At 39.2% G+C, this 22,288-nt stretch overlaps 1 protein-coding gene across 2 annotated transcripts in view; it reads right to left on the bottom strand.

Moving 5' to 3' along the window:
- Positions 1–22,288, bottom strand: part of RYK (receptor like tyrosine kinase) — an 86,788-nt gene that overhangs the window by 23,376 nt on the left and 41,124 nt on the right. The window contains exons 4-10 of one of the 2 annotated variants that reach the window (XM_059663899.1): positions 21,953–22,087; positions 20,650–20,703; positions 17,969–18,113; positions 12,315–12,415; positions 9,034–9,168; positions 7,244–7,330; positions 2,855–2,924 (exon numbers count right to left, since the gene is read on the bottom strand). In XM_059663899.1, coding sequence (XP_059519882.1) covers positions 2,855–2,924; positions 7,244–7,330; positions 9,034–9,168; positions 12,315–12,415; positions 17,969–18,113; positions 20,650–20,703; positions 21,953–22,087 — 727 coding nt within the window. The remainder of the gene's footprint in view (positions 1–2,854; positions 2,925–7,243; positions 7,331–9,033; positions 9,169–12,314; positions 12,416–17,968; positions 18,114–20,649; positions 20,704–21,952; positions 22,088–22,288) is intronic. The other variant, XM_059663900.1, reaches the window with a different exon arrangement.

Genomic DNA, 22,288 nt, shown 5'->3' with positions numbered 1-22,288 from the left:
CCTAATGCCTCATATTTTATATCACAGAAAGCATTTAATAGTTGATAAACACAGAAATAATATAGCTTTAAAAACATTCCTGTTCCTTAACTGAGCATAATCTGCTTCCAAACATGTTCAATAAGGAAAAAAGCTACGAGAGCAAGGACAATTACTATTAATTGCAAAAAGTTGCAAACCACTTGAATGTCCAACAAGTAAGGAAAGAAGAGCTGTTACGAGAACATGAGTAAAAGCTGATCTCGTAGGAAAGCAAGACACAAAAGTCACCTGTTTGCAGGATAATTACAGTCATGGGGGGTGAGAGAGGGATAAAACTGCACAGAAAGATGCCACGATTAAGGAGTTGTTGTGTTGAGTTGTGGGACTCTGGATCAGTTCTAACTTGCTTTTCTGCACTTCCTAAACTGTCTCAATTGAGCATACGTGTTTCTCTTTTAAACCCACCATCACATTGTGGCCTGACCATCGGTGTGCATGTGAAAGCTGTGGGCTCCCCTTGTGTGTGCAGGAGTTCCCAGAGGGGAAGCACTGGCTCGAGGAGCTGGGGAAATGTGGGCTCAGGTAAGTAAACCTGTATGAGGTAACCTCTCCATAAGGCTTCTGCAGCCTGAGAGTGGCAGTGACGATGAGTCCCACTTCACAGGCAGAAGTGAAGAGAGAGGTTAGGTAATGTCAAGGTCAAAAAGCAAGTACACAAAGAATAAAAAGCAAATCTTCATCTGATTCCAAAACCCTCACGCTTTCCCCGGGACGTTTCCTCCCAGGGGAACAAAAGGGAGCACAGGGGAGATGAAAACTCCTGGAAGTGCCATGCACACTAAAGCGACTACAGCAAGTTTGCCCTCAGGATTAAGTGAGCATTTCAGGGGGGATGTGAAGAGGTGCCCAAGCTCTTTACCACCACCTCCCCCAAAATTATTCCTCTGCTCCTTTCCTCATGACTGAAATTCCCTCAGCAGAGTTTAAGGCATTTATCCAGGCACAGCAAGTTTGCTAGAGGAGATCACATCATTTTTCTATCATCAGAGGATTAAAATCCCCTCTGGGAAAGGTAACAAGCGGCATGAAAATGTCTCAAGGTACAAACGGCTGCTCTTCATTCCACCCATTTCATAAAGTAAAGGAGGACAAGGAGGAAGGTCTGGGATCTAAGAAGGGTGGAGGAGAGCAGAAGCAGGCGCCGTAGAGAAGAACACGGTGGAAGAAGGGTGGGTTGTGTGGGAACTTGGGCGAGAACTGCCTCCAGCCTTCAGTCTTGCTGAGTGTCCTTGCAGAGTCAGAGCTGGAAGGCAGCGATGCTCAGCCTTTTCATCTCGCGGCACACATAAAGTACTAAAATTCCACGGCACCCCCCAAAAAACACTTTTTGCTGATCTGACCAAAAAAAAAGTGTAATTTTGATTCATTCACACCAACGGCTATTGTGTTGGCTCAGAAGGTAAAAGCTTTTTGTCATAGCTCTATGAAGAAGACTAATATCAAGCTTTTAAAAAAGCTCTTTAGCCCTGGCCGGTGTGGCTCGGTTGGTTGGGTCATCCCGTGCACCAAAACGTTGCTGGTTTGATTCCCAGTCAGGGCATATGCCCAGATTTCAGGTTTGATCCCAGCAGGGGGCATTCCAGAGGCAGCTGATCATGTTCTACTCTTATACCAATGTTTTTCTTTCTCTTTCCCTCTCTCTAAAAATCAATAAAACATATATTTTAAAAGCTCTTCATATAGAACTACAAGTATCTTTTTAAAAATCATACTATGACTGACCTAGCCAGTTTGGCTCAGTAGATAGAGCGCTGGCCTGCGGACCGAAGGGTCCTGGGTTCGGTTCCAGTCAAGGGCACATACCTTAGTTGCAGGCTCCTCCCTGGCCCAGGCCCTGGTCGAGGCTCTTGCAGGAGGCAACCAATCGATGTGTTTCTCTCACATCAATGTTTCTCTCTGTCTTTCCCTCTCTCTTCTACTCTCCCTAAAAAAATCAATGGAAAAATATCCTTGGGTGAGGATTAACAACAACAACAACGAAAATCATACTATGACCTAACAAGAGATTGGTTAAATGAAATGTGGTAGTACACTGATTTAATGAACTACTAAGTAGCCTTTTTAAATGTGGTCATGAATTTATAGTGACTGACATGAAAAGTTAGATATTGTTTTGTTATACCAAGAAGCATGTTAACCTTGCTAAGGATAATAACAGTGTATGACTATATAGAAAGATACTTTAAATGAATCAAAAGTGTTAAGATGTCCAATTTACTTTAAAATACTTCCACACTCACAAATATCTACCATCTATCTACCTAGAGCTAATACATGCCGACGGGCGCTGACCCCCTCGCGGGGGGATGCGTGCATTTATCCTCCTCTCCTACTTGGATAACTGTGGTAATTCTAGAGCTAATACCATCTATCTAGACAGATGTTACACATACACTTAAATGTACACATGCAAATAAAAATGGCAAGATGTTAATAACTAACAATGAATAAAAACTTTTCGTGTTTATTATTCTTGACTTCAGCATTCTCTAGGTTCAAAAATTTCATAAAGTTTTTTAGCACATGTATTATCATTATTCTATTTTTAAAGGGAAATATGCACATAAATATGTATAAACTCTCCAATGCTTAGCTATGATTATCCAGATGTGGGCTTATATGCTCTTGTATAGACTTGATTACATTTTTAAATTTTATGCTATGAGCATGCCTTTCCCTTTTATACTCAGAAAAAACCCAAACTATCCAAAAAGACACTATTCAATTCAGAACACATCACAATGTTCTTAAAATGAAGATGTGAAGTACAGTGCCACCATGCTTAACAAGTGCTGGTGGCTTTTCCTCTCACCTGTGATGAAGGCCTCGCAGCTTACAACTTTCAGTGAGCATCATTGTCACCTGAATTTCAGAAGCTTGATCTACGTCAAGAAAAAGACATTATTTTGAATGACAATACTGTATATACATATGGCATTACTATTCTCTGCTTTTAGTAAATAATTGTCTCAAGTAAATTTAAATAGGTCTTGCTTAAAATTCTATTGCAGTAGGTAGTGTCTTGTTGAATAGGTCAACACTAACAGAAGTCATTAAAGATAAATCTGACTACATAAAACTTAGAAATTAAGGTTCTATAAACAAAGTAGAGAAGTTAATAACAGATTGGAAGAATATCTGCAACACATAAGGCACACAAAGGGCTAATTTCCTTTTCCTTTCTGTCCCTCTTCTTTAAAGAGCTTATACAAATCAATAAGAAAAAAAAATTAAAGAGAAGGCATTTCTCCACTCTTTGAAAAGAACATTTCCAATAAGCAAAAAGTATATTTTCATTATAAAATTAAAAATGAGTGTCATTTTTTAAAAAAGGTCTTAGATGCCAAAAACATGAGTATATCCTTAAAAACACTTTCAAAGAAACCATAAAAATAGTTTTTACTGTCAACAGTAAAAATAGTAATAACAACAGTAAAAATAGTAATAATAATTTATAAAGCTTCTGACCAATGCAATATTAGAGGGAGGAGAAGATATAAAGATTGGCAAAGCCAAGATCCACAATCCAGCCCTACCTAGTAAAATGCAAAACCAACAGTAAAATCTGGACCACTGATCTCAGGCACTAGGATTACATGTCACATTCACTCCTTAAAGCTGATAAATTGCAAATTTCATTTACTTCCAACTCTAACAGATGTTTGATTTACTTCCCTCTCCCACGACTTGCTATTAGTGTCCCTTTCCAGGGAGCTTCACTTAGTTAAGACTTTTGTCGGAATGTCAAATACGCGGACAGAAAGCCAAGGATGTGGAACACTTGGTACTTCTTTGGAAACGGTGATCCACACCAATGTCCAGTGAAATAAACTCTAGTTGTCTAAAAACTGCTAAACATTTAGGATCACTCAGTAAACGACAGGCTGTGCCTTATTATTAGTCTTTCTGTAATCTAAATAATTTTTAACAAAATGATAGCCAGACTATTTGGGGGCTGGCAGGATGTTTTTAGGATCAAAAACTAGTAATCATTGGAGGGCCACACCAGTTGGTAAGCGTATACCACTTTCCCATTAACCGGTACAGAGACCCAAACAGAACAAAAGGTAATTTCAGGATGTGTCATTTTATGCATAGTATTTTTCCAGTTCTTAACTTTGATATAAACATGTTCTATTAAGTAAGAGATACCTGAACTGGATGATGATCTAAGAAAACATTGTATTGGAGAAAAAATAATTTTACCCACTTATTAAGAAAAAAATAATTTTTCTGAATCCCTTTTCCAGTCTAGTCCTAGTCTTTTAATTTTAAATACTGAAAGATCCATTTTCAAGATGGATATGTTTGAAAAGAATATCATAAAATAATTCGCATTGTAAAAACTACGAGAGAACAAAATGATATAAAAAAACATTCACAAAAGATTAGCTATTAAATAAGGACTTAACACACAAAAAAACTCAAATTAATTCACTTATTTTATTAAATTCAATCTCATAATCCTGTGTGAAATATTCAGATTCCTGACTTTAACCTCTAGAAATTTATAATGGAATATCTATTAAGTGTCTTTGCAAAACTATGAATTTTTTAAGCCAAAGTTTGCCCTAAGGTAAAGGTCAATGATTATTTCAAAACATACTATTTTTGCATTTAAGCTGCACTTCTAATTATGTGGCATGTAACAAAGCATAGAGATTTGTGAAAGTACTTTCAGTTATATATAGGCTTAATTAAGAAATAAACATAACATTGTAAAAAAATAAATCTCAGAGAAAATCATGTGAAGTTATCTAACAATTTGGAGGCGAGGGCTGTGGTCAAAGCACTTCCTCTTTGTTTCCAAGCAAATCATGACCATATATTGGCTAAGGACTCACTGTGCTTTCTTCTGTTTCCGCCTGGCTCAAAGAGAACATTGCCATCACAGTGGTTAGGCGTAGAACCAAGCAAGTGACTCCAATTCAAGTGTATACGGAAAGAGAAGCCTTATCTTGTGAAACAGTCCCAGCATCCACATTGTGTTTCCTTATCACTATTATTTCCTTCTTTCTCCCCTTCCAACCCTATATCAACCCAATTCTGTACAGAAATCTCTTTTGTTAATTCAAGATTCATTCAGGACAAATTAATAACAGCCCAGGCTAAACTGTCCAAATAATATTTATAAAGCCCAGAAGAAATACTAGAATTAAGGGGAAATGTTTCCTTAAAAAATGGGGAAAGTGTAACCAAAGGCAGTGGTTATTAAACTTAGAGTTCAGAGTTTATATTTATGAAGAGTACTATGTACACTATCCCTCAAAACTAGGCAGACAATCTGGTGGGACCTGATTTAAATGTTAACCTTTAAAATTATTTTGGGGCTAGAAAAAGTGGGTGAATAATATAAGTACTGAACAATATACTGAGTTAAACCATTTACTTAGAAAAGATAAAAAGTGTTAGTGTGTGTTTGACCCACCCTTAAACAAGCAATTTTGCTAAATTCAAAGAAATCAAATCCCAAAGAATTTCTGTTAGATTAGTACAACCCAACTTTTTAGAAACAATAAACATGTTTCCATGAATCACTTTAAGTAAATTTAGAAACATGTTCTTACAAACTAACCTTGTAAACTTCATAAAGTTGTCACCTCCTACTCATAAAATTGAATTTAATTTTGCCCTCAATTTCTGCATTCAAAATGCTAAATTTGTTTTTTCAAAATTATTATCTTATCATCTCAATCTATATCAGTGTCAGACACTAAGCACCTTATAAATGACCACATTTTTCTTTCTCTTAAATACTAAGAATTATTTAAGTTCTTAGAAACATCAATTATAAATAATTAAAATTCGAATGTTTTAAAGTCTTACTAGTATTTAATTTATATTAGGGAATAAGCCATATATAAATAATATTCTAATATATTCTGTTAGGAAATCTCTAACTAAAAAATTTATGTAAATCATGCCCTAGCGGTGTGACTCAGTTGGTGGGGCACCATTCCATGCACTGAGGAGTGGTCAGTTCGGTTCCCAGTCAGGGCGCATGCCCAGGTTTGGGCTTGATCCCTGGTCGGATTTGTGCAGGAGGCAGCTGCATGATCAATGTTTCACTCTCACATCAATATTTCTCTCACTGCCTCTTCCTTCCTCTCTAAAAAATTTCAATTAAAAAAAATCTTTTAAAATGTTGATATAAATCAATAATTGAAAAAGTAGGTATCACATTTCTCCAGGTGGTTAATATATTCATGAAAATATAAACTAGTATTACACCTTTTAGAAAACAATCTGGCAATATCGTTCAAAATTTTAAATGCAATACCTCTTGGGGCAGCCAAGTCCAACTACGGCTATACATGCAAAACTATAACAAGACATGCCCACACATGGCCACATGGATATGGATATTTTCTGCAGCATTATGTAGCAAAGGCAGGGGCAGTAGGAAGGAAATTCACATAAGGTACAGTGGGTCATCCCTTTTTAAAAACATCATTACCTGAGGATATATTTCTATTGATTCTAGAGAGAGAGGAAAGGGAAGAGAAAGAGAGAGAAAGAGAGAAGGAGAGAGAAACATTAATTGGTTGCCTGCTATATGTGCTCTGACTGAGAATCAAACCTACAACCCTTTGGAATATGGGACGATGCTCCAACCAACTGAGCCAGGGCTCATCTTTGTTCTTTATAGTGTTCAGTACCGGGCAGGTGGAGAGAGAGGAGGGAAAACTATTAACAATGTTGTTTTTCTAACTGAATTTATTGGGGTCACACTGGTTAATAAAATGATGTAAGTTTCAGGTGTATAATTCTATAACATATCATCTGAATATTGTACAATATATTCACCACCCCAAGTCAAGTCTCCTGGCAACATTTATCACCCCTATGCTCTCTTCTACTCCCCCTCACCACCTTTAACAATGTTTTTTTAAGGGTGAAAACCAAAGATTTTTAATGTAGGAAAACCACAATAGTATATGTAGCAATAATGAAGTCAAGTGGATGCAGTTTAACTAAAAGCCTGAGTAATATCTAATAAATGTTTAAGGTCTTAATTTATTAGACTTCTATACCTTAATGAGAACTACCCAAAACTCCTTAACAGTCTCATATGAGCTAAATTAACATGGACTGATTTATAAAGGTCTGGCACACACTGAGAATTTAAGGCAGAATTTAGCTGGCATGAGCCACCTTAAACAGGAAAGCATTATGGAAATAGTATGGAAAAAATTCCTACCTTTAACTGTTTTTACAAATGCTTGCTTTTCTTTATTTGGATCTTTTTCATCTATTAAAATCCCATGGAAAATACGCCCAAAAGTACCTAAACGGGAAAGAAATGAGAGATCATAAAATAACCTTCATAAAATTATAAGTACAAAACTTTCTGCCAATATAACTTAAACATAACAAGGGTGTATGTGATCAACAACATACTATAGCCCTGGAGTAAGAAGACCCAAATCTTTGCTTTTTTAATGACTGTTAGAAGTTCTTTGTTACTATGAAATAATTTGCTTTCACCCTAACTGATTTGGCTCAGTGGATAGAGCATCAGCCTGCGGACTGAAGAGTCCCAGGTTTGATTCCGGTCAAGGGCACATGCCCAGGTTTCAGGCTCGATCCTCAGTAGGGGGCATGCAGGAGGCAGTCAATCAATGATTCTCTCTCATCATTGATGTTTCTATCTCTCTCCCTCTCCCTTTCTTTCTGAAATACATGAAAATATATTTTTTAAAAAAGAAATAATTTGCCGGAACCGGTTTGGCTCAGTGGATAGAGCGTCGGCCTGCGGACTGAAAGGTCCCAGGTTCGATTCCGGTCAAGGGCATGTACCTGGGTTGCGGGCACATCCCCAGTAGGAGATGTGCGGGAGGCAGCTGATCGATGTTTCTCTCTCATCGATGTTTCTAACTCTCTATCTCTCTCCCTTCCTCTCTGTAAAAAATCAATAAAATATATTTAAAAAAAAAGAAAGAAATAATTTGCTTTCAGAAATACCAGATCTCACAAGTACATGAGAATTCTTTCTGAATTATCCTAAATAAACCAGTGATACAGCCAGGAGCACTGAAGCAGTGGGGTATCCACAGAGGCATCTGAATTTCTGGGCTTAGCCTCAACACAATGACAAAGGAGAAATGGACTATTCTCACACATTCAAAAACAGACACAAAAAATCTGCATCGGTTAATTACTATTTGCCACTGGGGACAGTTCAAGATCCCCAATTAGCTGTGATTGACCTATTGCATCCCAACCAACAGATAAATTCAAATGCCTCATGCATCCAAAACATTCCTAACCGAATTACAGAGGGGGGTGGCGGTGGGGCGGAGAGTAACTCTGTATTTAACAACTTGAAGAGCTCAACAAAGTATTTATTATTAATTTCTGTCCTCCTCTTTCACCATCTCTCCAATCAATATCCTAAAACTCAAAGCAAGGACCAACAAGTGGGGAAGGAAAGGGTACTAATATCTATCTAACACCTAAATGTGTTAGTTGATTTAATGTGCATCATTTCATTGTAACTAGCCTAAGAGTAGACCGGGTAGTCCAAATTTACAGAAGAGAAAATTGGACACAGAATATATGAAGTGATTTCTCCAAGGTTGTAGGAATGGAACTGGAAGTTGGGTGTAACTCCAAAGCCCATGCACGCTCCTTCTGCTAGAACCCCACTGTATGCCACAGAGAAAATTACTTAGACTATTTCAAAGAGGCCTACTAGGTTGTGATAATCTTTAAACAAGAACTAAACAGAAAGAAAATATACTTTAAAGGGAACAAGCATTAATATAAGCGCTTTAATATACTTGAAAATCAAGAATTACACCGAAGCCGTACTAAGTCGAATTAAAGATCTAAAGAAGGGAAAAATAAAATCAGTTTTAAAAAGGAAATAAATTATGCACTGCTTTCTATCCTTAGACATAAAATCAAGTTCTTAAAATTTCAAACAAAAAATGTGTTAGTGCTAACATTAAATCTTCTGTGAAAACCCGACTTTGAGATAATAAATACCTTCTTGGAGTACATCTTTTAGAGTTATCCTCTCCCTGGAGATTGCTATATCCTTCACCTTAGCTTTGGCCTCCAAAAGAGTGACACTTCTTAGGTCGTTCTTCTCTATTCGCAGGGTAGGATAACCTGAGGAGCCAACAAAGCCAAACCAAGAAATATAAATACCCTTAGTATGGCATCACGGTCAAGTAGGTCGGTTAGGACCTCAGGATTCAAGTCACAGGAATGAACGAATGTGCACACACACGAACAGGGGAAATCATTTATGTAGGCCATACTTAATTTTAAAGAAAAACTTTTCCACCTACCTCAAAATCTCAAAATGAAGAATTAAAATAAGAAACACTAAAAATAATATTACCATTACTGCCACTTCAATTGCCTTCCAGCCAAATGAAACAAACTTTGATTCATGGAATTCAATTTAATCCATCTTATAGACTCTTTGCTTCCCAAAAGATTTTCTAATATAGTCTCCTAACAAAAGAACTTTTCAAAGGAAGAGATGTTTGTAAAAATGTCTAACAAAATGTGTACTCAGTTTAATCATTCTGATATCCATAGAGACTAGTCCTACCGTTGTGATATTCATATTTGTTTTTCAGTACCTTTAACTCTCATTCATTTTTTAATATGACAGCAAAAAAATTCTAGCCATAATTAAAATTTTCATGCCCCCTCTCCCCCAAAAAAGTTAGAATAAAAGGAAGATCCAGTGTTAGCAGGGGGAAATTGGAATGGTATCTCCAATGGTTTGTTTGCTTTGGGAGAGACTGGGAAGAAAATCCCAGAAGTGGTCATCAATGGCTGCTAGAAGAATGACATGCAAGGCTTTGGGGAACTTCATGATGGATGGATCAGCCTGACAACCCGATTGCACTATCAGCAGTTTGACCAAGACATGCCTAGTTGTGAGTATCTGTATCTGTTTAATCCTGCCTGGAGTTCTCTGAGTTTCTTGGACCTGTGGTCTGTTGGGTTTTGTTATTTTGGAAAACTCTTGGCCATTATGTCTTCAAATATTTTTTTCTGCTCCTTTTTCTTTTCTTTTTTTAATTTATAAACAAATGTATTTCCATTGAGTTTTTTCAAAAAGTATTCGTCTTATCATATATAATAAATAATCTATCTACTTAAGGTTATAGCCATAAAAAAAGGAAATTTTCTATTGATGGTAACTAAAAAAGTATTTTAATAAATAAATGTATTCCCACTGACTTTTTTAAAAAGCATTTTGCTTTTAGCTTATACAATAATTGAATTATCTGCCTCTTTAAGGTTATATCCACAATCACATATTGACTCCCAAGAGCAAAGCTTGACATTTGAACATTAAAAACAATGTTTTGTTTATGCTGAATAGTCTGGACTACGTTCACATTCATCATCATGTTTCCTGAAGAGCATTATTTCATTCTTTTGTTGATGGTGATGGCAATTACTGTTAAGATTTCTTTTAAATTTATTTTCATCTAGATTGCCCCCTCTACTTTCCCCCGCCGCTTTTATTCTTGCCACGATCTTATTAAAGAAACCCGGTCAGTTATTCCAAAGAATATCTGGCATCTGCCTTTTCGAATATCATTTAACTTCTGTATTTCTTGTAAATTGTAAATCAGTTCTATCACCTCCATCAGACCTGGTAGATCCAGGTAACTCTTGAGGGTGGGAGGAGAAACAAGCCCAGGGCCGGTGCGTCACAACCGTGAAAACGAAGCCTCTGTTTGTCCTGCTTTTTGTGATGCTGGATTCATGAGTGGATTCAGGTGTGACAATCTGATCCCTCAAATGGTAAAGTTCCCATTTCCCTTTGTTCACAGGGATTTAAATATTGATGAACTTTTCCTGAATCAAACATTTTATTGGGATTACAAATATAATTTCTAACTCTACCATTTCTTCCATATTTATCAGCTGAGAGTCTTCTGTGAAGAAACATTTTCCTCATGAACCAGCACTATCTGGTTACTCTGAAATACCGTCATGGAGCCAGCTATTAAAGTAAGGTATTGCTGGTGCCTTAGTTACCTGAAAATGATCAGTTTTTTAAAAAGGTATCATTATGAACCCGTGGATTTATACAGTTTATGTTAAAATCCATTGCAGTCATCATCGTTTTAGATGCTCAAAAGGGCCCATTTTGGGAGCTCTTCAAGTTTTTCGCAGCTCCCTTGATTTCTGGCTCAGCAACAGTTTTATCTGGTCCATTCCTGATTAAATTCTGGAACCAAGCATTTTGTCAAAGAATTCCGGTTCTTTTTTTGGGAAACGGTATTGAAAGACCACAATAGGGCAGTGGGTGAAGAACAGATATTCTTAGTATTATTTTATTAAAGAAAAATGCTAGCCCAAGGAAGGTAACAGTTAATGCCTATAAAAACCTAATTCATCAACAGCACCAATGAGTGGAGCCCTGACTTGTGACCTAGTGTCTATCTTGATGTTGCCTTGTTCCTTATTTGTACGGTGACTGATTCCTCTCTGTCTACATTATACTCTGTGAATGATAACTTCCCATCTACATGTTCCAGTATAAGAACTTTTATCAAAATCCTGTTCAAGCCCTGGCCAGTGTTGCTATGTGGTTAGAACATCGGCCCACACACTGTTGGGTCATGGGATCAATTCCTGGTCAAGGGCATGTACCTGTGTTGCAGGTTCAATACCTGGCCCTGGTTGGGATGTGTGTGTGAGGCAACCAACTGATGTTTCTCTCTCACATCAATGTTTTTCCCCCCTTCCTCCTCCATTCTCCCTAAAAATATCCTCAGGTAAACTTTAACAAAACGAAACAAAACAAAACCCTTATTCAAAAAACAGGAAATCAGATCTCGAGCTCTCAATTCTAATAGCAGCTAGTGTCCTATCCAGATTAGGAAACAATGGAAAGTCCTTACCATAGCCCATCAGACCACCAAACAATGTATTAAAATCTAAGTCTGTCTTCATGCAGCTCAATGGCTACCTACATACCTGAAAACCTTCCTTCCGAATTCCTATAGGAGTGATTTTATAGCTCTTTAATATAATTAATCTATGGAAATCTCCATGAAACTAAATATAGCAATTAAACGTAAATTTTATTTTCATGCTCCAATTCCAGAATGTTTCATTCAATGCTCCAGAAAGCAAAAGTTGAGGACCAAGCCTAATTCTGCCACCAGACACTATGTACGTAGTATGGTACACTTGTCCCATAAGTAACTAACCACACAGGACCACTGACAGACAGACCACGGACAACTTTAGTAAATCAACTTTAGAATTAAATTAACTCTTACTGGTGATAGGAGTTGCATTGTTGGGTGTGTCGGCTCTCAGATACTGAGTCGTCTGGGTAGATGGCTGAGATAGCCCTTGGGAACTGCTGCTGGCACTGATGCTGTAAACAATTAAGAGAAATATTTGGCATGTCATCTTCAATGAGAAATGTCCTTTCTCCAATCACACAAAAAGCATGTAGACATTATAACTAGCTTAAAGTCCTGACAGAGATGGCAATAATGCATGGATCTCCATCACGAATGTTTCATATTGAAAATTTTAACTACCTCATAATGTAAAGCTAGATTTTTTCTTTCCCTTCTGCTTCCACAATCATCAAGCAGGTTCACCTATCGAAGTCATTCAGAAATGTAGGTGCCAGTCCTAAGACACCACAGATAATAGCTGTCCTGAACCTCATACAATGATAAACAGTATGTTATGGAACTATGAATCACCTTATGAAAAGAACCCATGCCATTCAATTAGATTGTTTTTAAGGAAAGGAATAGAAAGATAGGTCTCTTTTAATGATGGTCCAAAATCAAATGGCATACAGATGAGGGAATAACAGAGCATTTACAAATTATCATTACTAATTATTTTTGTTATTAGCATCCCCAAGCCTTAGAATGACAAGGAAGCACAAGACACCCATTTCTGGAGTACTACTCAAAGATCACCCAGAAAACAAAGTTGTTAAAAGTCCAGGATTCAATAACAAGGAGGGAAAAGAAGCATCCCCACCCCCCAAAAGGGGGGAAATAAGGAACTTCAGTTTATTTCCCATAAAATAAAACGAAAAATAACCTACACCCAGGACTTCGTGAGGCTCAAGTTGTATAATATAGATGAAAACACTAGTTAAATATTCCCTTGCTACCAACATACACTAGTGGGAGAATGCTCAGACCCCAAATTATTTACTATCTCCAGTAGGTGGCACTCTTGCACCAACTCAGAATTCTTGAAACTACTGTGGGCATACCAAGATGTTATGAGTATGTCCGTGCCAATATTTTGTTTGTTCAGCAGATATTTAGTGAGTCCCTACAATGAGTAAAGCACTAGGTTAAGTGGTTAAACAAACCTTTAAACCCCAGACTTACTGTTAAATGAGAGGCGGGCAGCAGTCAGGGATCCACCCCTGGTAACTATTAAACCCATAACCTACATATACCTGTATCACATGAGGTAGAAAATGGGATAAAAATGTACGCTTTCTAGCACTTAATAGTTTAAAACCAGTCTAAATAAATTACCTAATTTGATTTTCATAATCAAGTAAGATTAGTTATGGGGATATTAACTCTGCTTCAGAGTTGAAGTTAGGAGTTAGGGCAAAGAGCATCATTTTCCTTCACAGCACTTACTACAATTTGTGTTTCTCTGTCTTCTCTGTAACTTTATTTATTCATTCCACAAATACCTGTTAAGTGTCTACTACATGCCAGATGCTGTGCTGGGTGCTGGGGACCCGGAAAGACATGATATACAAAGACCCCCCTCGTGAAGCTGGACAGCAGGGATTTCTTCTTCACTATCCGCCTTGCCCAGGCCGCTATCAGGCCCTGAGGCAGGGAGAGCGCCTGCCTGTTCACTCCTTCCTCCCCAGCACTGAAGCCAGCACCCGGCACTGCAGGCCCAGGGGGCCCAACCGAGCCTCAGTGACAACAGCTCAGTGAACAACTACTGACTCAATCACTGAGCAGAGAAAACCATACTTCCTTGTAACAAAAGGACAGAACAGTTGCTTCTGACATGAGTTGGTGATATATACCGAAAGAGGCAAAGAATTATTGGTATAACGCAGAGGTTGGGAACATCCAGGCCGCGGGCGACAGTACAAGGCCCGAGAAATCTCTTGGTCTGGCCCTGCCTCATTCCCGTTACCTCATTTCTCCCTCAGTGCTGTCAAGGCATTAGGGGTGAGTTAATTAAATGCTTGACCAAATATAGCAGGCTAATTTTTAGGTTGTTAATTTTGCATGGCCCATGAATGATGTTATAAAGTATCCAAATAGCCCTTGGCAGAAAAACGGTTCCCCACCCCTGGTATAACAGCGTGGTTTTTGCCTCTCTCTACTCATTCTTCGATCAACAGATTTTTCATCCGACATTCATTCAGCTGAGACCTGTTAGGCAATAGATACAGAAACAAAAAGAAATACAGGTAACCTTGTCACTCACTAGTCATGGTGAGGTGGTGGGGTAATGGAGATAATGGAAAATGAAGATATTGCAAAATAGCAAGTTCAAGTACCCACAAGCGAGGAACGAACTTCCCTGCAGTCATGAGCGAACAGGGGAAGACCACAGTGTGGGATGCTCTGCACCCACTGGGGCAGGGCCTCGGAGTGAACGTGGTGAGAAGCCTCTCAGGACAGTCTCACCTGGCATAGCACTGAGACGGAAAGATCACCTCGGGTGTCAGGACAGGGACAGCTACACACATGGGACCCAGGGAGTTTCCTTCTCTGCCTCTAAAGAAACTCTGTGTGTAGCAGGACTTGGCTCCTGACTGCCTGGAATCGAGGAACTCTCCATCACCTCTGCCCCAGGAATTCCATGGAGCCACGGGTCCCGTCAAACCGCACAGGGCTGCTGCGAGGATTAGGGGAACTACTGGGGGTCAAGCATGTGTAACAGCGCCTGGCACACAGCAAATGCTTTGTACAGTTACAATATGAGCTACTGCAATAATGAGTCTCCTGCTGCTCTGTCCTGGTGCTATCACTGCTATCCTGGAAAAGTTAATCGCTTTAAGCCTGTGTGTTCATCTTTAAAATGAGGACAATTTCACACCGTAGGTGACATGAGTGTCAAATCAGACAATACATGTGAAGTGCTTGTACAGTGCTGGTGAACAGAAAACACGCAATACAGCGGCAGCCACTGCCATCTCAGTAGGCCCTGTGCAGAGGGAAGTATGTGTCTCTTAAATGCTCTTGGATTACTGGATGGGAACTTTCTAGTCACCCCTGTTAGCTTGCCAGGCACATCATAAATAGTGGCTAACAGAACAGAAAAAAGCAGAAGGAATTAGTCCATCACTACTAACACACCGAACCTTTCTGAAAACAAAAATCGTAATAATGGCACTTACTATATGTAAGTTCACAACATCCCCAGTAAGTATGTGCCACTATTATCTCTGCTTTAGAGACAAGGAAAACTGACACAAAAAGAGGCGACATAACATACTTGAGGCCAGAAAGCTAGTAAGCAGGACACCAGAATTCAGAGACGCTCTGGCTCCAGAGGCCAAGCTCTTAACTACTAAGCTATGCTCTGAAAACAGGTGGCAGTGTAAGTTGCTTTTATTCAGGCAATGTCTGGAAACATCTACCTGAAAGCTAGAGAGAACTGGGACCGATTCATGGGTGGTAACAGATTATTTCCGCAGGCAGAGGTATATGCCCCGAGGAATCTGGAAGTTGCCTGCACAGCTCTGGCCGATGTGGGCTCCCACCCCTGGCACACAGGCAAGCACTCAAGGGAAATGTGTGCATGGAGACTGACCTCTAAGTGTCATGCTCTTCACTGCCCTCTAACTCTACCTGTTCCCTCACCTCATTTCTCCCTCGGTGCTTCTAAAGACCACTTCTTCCTCTATAAAACCGAAGTCTAAACTTCAACACTACCATACATACAAAACATATTCTGAAACACACCACCCATGTATTTCTCTTTTCATTTGCATCTCCTTTCTCATTTTTTCTCGAGTCAGGTAAAGAAAGGAAAACAATGGGAACAGAACGAACTTCAGGGCAGGTGCTGAATTCAACCAGGCTCCCCGTCCCCTGGGGCTTTGTCTGTGCCACAAATGTGCTTACCCAACAAATGAACAACACTGAGTTAGGCCTGGGGATTCGGCAATAAGTAACACGCACTGCTCTCTAACTGGAAAAAGCTTACATGCTAGTAGGAGAGACAAGTACACAGAGAAATGATTTCAGGAAGAAAAGGTATAGGAATCGTTACCCCAAAGAGAGAGAGACAGAAAGGGACGGGGAGAGAGAGAGGGGGGAGAGAGAAATGGGTAGTTGTGAGGCTTAGAAAAGACTTCCTGAAAGAGATGGTAATAAAGCTGAAATGTGAAGAATGAACAGGGTTTGGACTCGTGGAAATGTAGGGAGCCTGGTGGATAAAAGGAAACTGTGAAAAAAAGTCCCAAAGGGCAGAGTGTAGGGCTGAAGTGAGGGACAATAATCACCTGACCAGAGCAGCTGGAAAGAACATGGACAGAAAGGGGGAAAGGTTCAAGGAACACGGGAGATACATCTCTGCATAAAGCAGGGCTTTGACAGCCAACCCCTGCAGCTGGGGATGTCTTCAGTCAGCAACTGGGAATCCCGGAGGCGGGAAACAAGAATCGTGTCTTGGAAAAATAAAACTGTCTATCATTCCTTCTTGACCTCTCACCCTATCCTGGTGGTAATGTCTTCCTTGTCATCTCTGACTCACCCAGGCTAGGACCAGCACCTTTTGTATCCCACACTATAATTCACATACCATAATCATCAACTTCATAAAACTTCATAATTATGGGTTCATGTCAAAGATTAAATACCTGAAGCTAAGGGGTATATCATTAATTTTATTATTCCCAGCACTTAGCATATATAACCTAGTTCAGTGGTCGGCAAACTGCAGCTCGCGAGCCACATGCGGCTCTTTGGCCCCTTGAGTGTGGCTCTTCCACAAAATACCACGTGCGGGCGCGCATGCACAGTGTGATTGAAACTTCGTGGCCCATGCGCAGAAGTCGGTATTTTGTGGAAGAGCCACCCTCAAGGGGCCAAAGAGCCGCATGTGGCTCGCGAGCCGCAGTTTGCCCACCACTGACCTAGTTTATCTTAAAGGTTACACGTTAAAATCATCCAGGAAGCTTTAAGAAAAAAAATGATGCCCAAACACCACCTCAGACCAATTATGTCAGACTCTCTAGAAGGTGGGACCTAAGGACTGGCATGTTTTAAAAGCTTATCCATGATTCTAACGTGCAACCAGGTTGAGAACCAATGGTTTAAATTATAGCAGGTTCTCAAACAAATGTTTACAGGGGCCGGGCCACAAGGGCTCAGTGGTTGAGCGTCGACCCATGAACCAAAAGGTCACCAGTTTGATTCCGGGTCGGGGCACGTGCCTGGGGTTGTGGGCTCAATCTCCAGTCGGGGACCTGCAGGAGGCAGCTGATTAATGTTTCCCTCTCACCAATGTTTCTATCTCTCTATCCCTTTCTCGCTCTAAAATCAATAAAAACATCTTTTTTTTAAAGAAATGTTACTGGATGGATGGATGGGTAGATGGATGAATGGACAGATGGATAATGATGGAGGAACTAAGTAGGAGGAAGAAACAGGGCTATTTTTAAAAGGTACCAAGAGTCTGCTGTAGGGTCACATCAAAGTGGCTGAGGCGGAAATTTGGATCTCGACTTCTCTACCAACTAATAAACTGTAATTTCTGACTTCACAAATTAAAAAAAAATTAGAGAAACACAGACAGCAATCACAAAGACAGTAATTTTTCCTTTGCTTAGGGACTTGATCATCCTCCCGCCCTCCCTTGCACCACTGTACACCAGCGTGCATGGGTGTCTGTGGGCTACCAGGTAAATGCAGATAACTGCTTTTATTTCCTTACTTTCCCCAAATATGTACAATACCTGTCATCCAGTTCAATCCTTTTCATACTATGAAGGTGCAAAACAGCTAATATTATTGCTACGAGAAATATTACTGCACAGCAAACCCCTACGCTGATATAAAACACACGCGTAGAAGTGGTGGGAGCTGCATGTACAGGATCATCTGAAATAAAAATGAAAAGCACATCAAGCTTTTTAAACAAATTCACCAATTGCTTTGTGACCCAATATGTACTATAAGAATCCCGTTCTTTGTAAAAAAAGATTTTCATTTCATGTGTCCATTCTCTGATAAGATCAGTTACCGGTAGTGTGTTGATGTAAGCTCACACAATTTTTTAAATGTTTTGTTGTAGCTTTTTAGAAAAATTTTTAAATAGAACTTCTGGTTAATGAGTATAAAAGTCACAGTGGCTCCATATAATAAACCACCTGCAGTGATGGAAATGTCCTACGTGAGCCGGCCAATACAGCAGCCACTGGCCACCTGTGGCTACTAAGCACTTGAAACATAGCTAGTGCAACTGAGGAACTGAAGAATTACTTTTATTGCATTATAATTAAAGTTAAATAACTGCATATGGTTAGGAGTTATCATATTGGACAGCACAGATCTCTAGATCCTCATACTCCCTCAGCAGTGATGCTGAAGTAGGCAGATCAGCCAACCACCCTGCTCCCAGGACAAGGAATATTCAACACAGCAACCCATATGTTTAAAAACAACAATAAGCATTTAACCTTTTTCTCTTTTGAGAACAACAAATTATTTTGCTTATCTGTTTTTAAAGATAAAAGCAGAAAAACAAGACTAATCATGAAATAAAATAATATTCCGCGTTATATTATTCAAAAAGGAGAGAGAAAGGAAGGAAGCCACAGCAATAGAGAAAATAACTCAGAAGACAGAGACACACACACAGAAGCAAACTGAGAAAGAGACACAGAAAAATGAGAAACAGAGTGGAAGACAGAGAACAGAACTGGTGTGATTGGAGATTTAAGTAAGTTTTGATGAGTACTTCATCAAAGTAACTCTCCTGAATAAAGCCTGAAGAATTTGGGTTTTATCCCAAGTGAGATGGGAAATCATCGCAAGGTTCAAGCAAAAGAATGACACACATTATCACAGTTGAAGAAAAAACAAAGACGACTGACTGCACGCTGTGTAGAGAATGCTGTGGGGGCAGCAGAGCAGATGCACGGAGAGAGTGAGGGGTCCAAGAAAGAGACAGCAGAGGCTGGAGCAAGAGTGTGGAGTGGAGAGAGAAGTGAATGGATTGGGAAGCAGATTAACAGGCCTTGCTCGTGGATTATACTAAAGTAGAAAGAAAAAGAGGAATCAAAGCTTTGGCTTAAAGAATCAGGTGGAGAATGGCACGTCTACAAAGACAAGGAGGAAGCAGGCCAGGGGAGGAGAACCCAGAGCTTTGTCCTGTCCGAGAATACTTCGTGCGCATCTATGTGACGTTGTCAAGTGTGGGGATAACTTAGGCCCAAAGGTAAAAGTTAGAGCTTTCAAGCCGTTGGGGAAAACACTGCTTTCTAAAACTTACACTTGGAGTCCACACACAATAAATCCGAACAGATTAATACAAAGAGACCAAATGGCTTCTTGGTCCTCCAGACCTGACTGCACAAGTACAATCTAGTAACCTTTTAAGGTACTGCTATTAAAACTACCTCAGGGAGAGTAAGTCTCAATGATGAGTCCATGTCAGAAAAGGAAAACGGAAGTCTAAGTTACTATCTAAATACGACCATTACCATAAAAACAAAAATCTACTTTGAGTTTCTGCTCTGTAGGTTTAAATAACATAGCATCTGTCTTTAAGCTGATACTTTCACCTGGAAGAAATTAGCTGAGGGTTAGGTCCAGGTCACAAATCAGATTTTCTAACCTGCTAAAGAGATGAAGATCTTACATGTATTTCACCATCACACTTTAGTAATTATAACCATTTGAAATGTGATATGAATTCTTGCTTAAAAGTTTTTCTAGATCACTTGTTATGAAATATATTAGAGGCCTGACGCACAAATTCGTGCACCAGTGGGTTCCCTCGGCCTGGCCTGCGAGATCAGGCTGAAACCAGCTCTCCGACATCCCTCGAGGGATCTTGGATTGCGAGAAGGCGCAGGCCAAGCTGAGGGACCCCACCGGTGCACGTTCAGGGCTGGGGAGGGACGCAGGAGGTTGGTCAGCCAGGGAGGGACCGTGGGAGGGCTCCAGGGCATGTCCAGTCCGTCTCCCTCAGTCCCGATCAGCCGGACCCCAGCAGCAAACTAACCTACCAGTTGAAGCACCTGCCCCTTGGTGGTCAGTGCACGTCATAGCAACTGGTCAACCAGTTGGCTGCCCCCTATTGGTCTGTGCATATCATAGTGAGCGGTTGAGTGGCCTTAGCATATCATTAGTATATTACACTTTGATTGGTTGAACAGCCGACCAGACAACTGGACACTTAGCATATTAGGCTTTTATTATATAGGATATGAATTTTATTTCTGGAAATGTTTAGTATTCTAGTAATTTCATCTGACTATACCAATCTACAAAACAGCAAATTAAACAGCATGGTGTTTATCTTTTGACAAACTGGAAACCACAAGGCCTCCAAGCTTCATGTAATCATGTTCATTTCCAATCACCATTTTTCATTCCTAATGAAGGAGAAGGATAATACAGAAACACTTACAAATAGTTCTGCTAGTGTTTTTGTCCAATGCTGAAGTTTTTACTTCTTCAAGTTCTGAATTAAAAAGGAGATATAAAATGCTTCAGAAATTATTTTCTGTGAACATCCTTAAATATTATAATTACATTTTCTAAATTTTCTCTAACATAGTTTTATGTTATAGCAGAACACTGCCTGAACTAAGATATTTGTTGCAAACATAATACTAAGATATTGTTTCTAACCTGCTAAAGAGATGAAGATCTTACACGTATTTCACGTTCACACTTAAATTATAACCATTTGAAATGTGATATGAATTCTTGCTTAAAAGTTGCTTAAAACATAATAAATGCTAGATTATTATTCTGGTAATCATCACTATAATCATCATTAACCAAAGGGTGATCCTTATAGATAGATGCTCAATGAAAAAGGGTTTCTGTGCCCAGCTGGTGTAGCTCAGTGGCTGAGTGTTGACCCATGAACAAGGAGGACATGGTTCAATTCCCAGTCAGGGCACATACCTAGGTTGCAGGCTATATTCCCAGTAAGGGGCACGCAGGAGACAGCCGATCAACAATTCTCTCTCAGCATTGATGTTTCTATCTCTCTCTCTCCCTCTCCCTTCCTCTCTCTAAAATCAATGTAATATACTTTTTAAAAATGATAAAATAAATGGGTTTAATGCTGTAAAGTACTTGGAACATTATAAGCATAATAATTTGAGTAACAAATTATTCAAAGCAAAAACACCTAATATTTAAGTACCCACAAATGGTATTCTAAGCTTTAGGCTAGATTCGATCTAAAACAAACAATACACACCTCTGAAACAGGTTAGTATGCCCAATTTATAGATTAAAAAACCCCTGAGATTTGGATTAAGTAATTTGTCCCAACCTTCTGCCAAGAGCACAGCCATAATTCTAACCCTGGTCTCTCTGACCTCAGGCAATGCTTCTGTATAGTAGTAACTTTATAAGAGAAATACAATAAATACTCCTTTACTGGGGCCCCTGTCAGAATCACCTGATTTCTTTAAGTCTTCAATTACTACAGTGCTATTTCGCATTCCTAATATAAGATTCCCTCGCAATTCTGGCAAAAGATCTTGAGAAAGCAGGGGCTGAGGGGGGCCTCGTTCCTGGCTAGAAGATGACCTGGCGATTACCTTGGAATTTCATTTGGCAGTGCTCTTCCTTTCCTCACTTACAATTATAATAGAGATTTGGTTACAAATCTGTAAAAAACACTACAAAATCTATTTTTGACCTTCTTACAATCTATATAGAATACATAAATTGGTAAATAAATTCCTTACTTTTGTAGCACATTTTCCTTCGCTTAAAATTTAAGACTGTAAAGTTTTTTGAAGAGGTTACTGTCAAGTTGAGCTGCATTAGAATCATAACCTCAGAATCTACTTTGCCAGTACAGGAAAGCTCAACCCGGAACACTGTTTAAAAAAAGAAAAAGAAAATTTATTTTAGTTTTCTAAAATTCAACACTAAAGCCCATCAAATATCTTTAAATTATTTGATTTTTGTTTTAATAAAACTAAAAATACATAAAATTTTAAGCAGAAACTTTCAGAAGACTTATCTTCAGGCTACACAGCTTGAGACATTATTTCATTTATTACAAACGTAAAAGTTAG

Source organism: Myotis daubentonii, chromosome 14 (assembly GCF_963259705.1).
Source record: "Myotis daubentonii chromosome 14, mMyoDau2.1, whole genome shotgun sequence".
Taxonomy (NCBI): domain Eukaryota; kingdom Metazoa; phylum Chordata; class Mammalia; order Chiroptera; family Vespertilionidae; genus Myotis; species Myotis daubentonii.
This window is presented reverse-complemented; position numbering and strand designations above follow the sequence as displayed.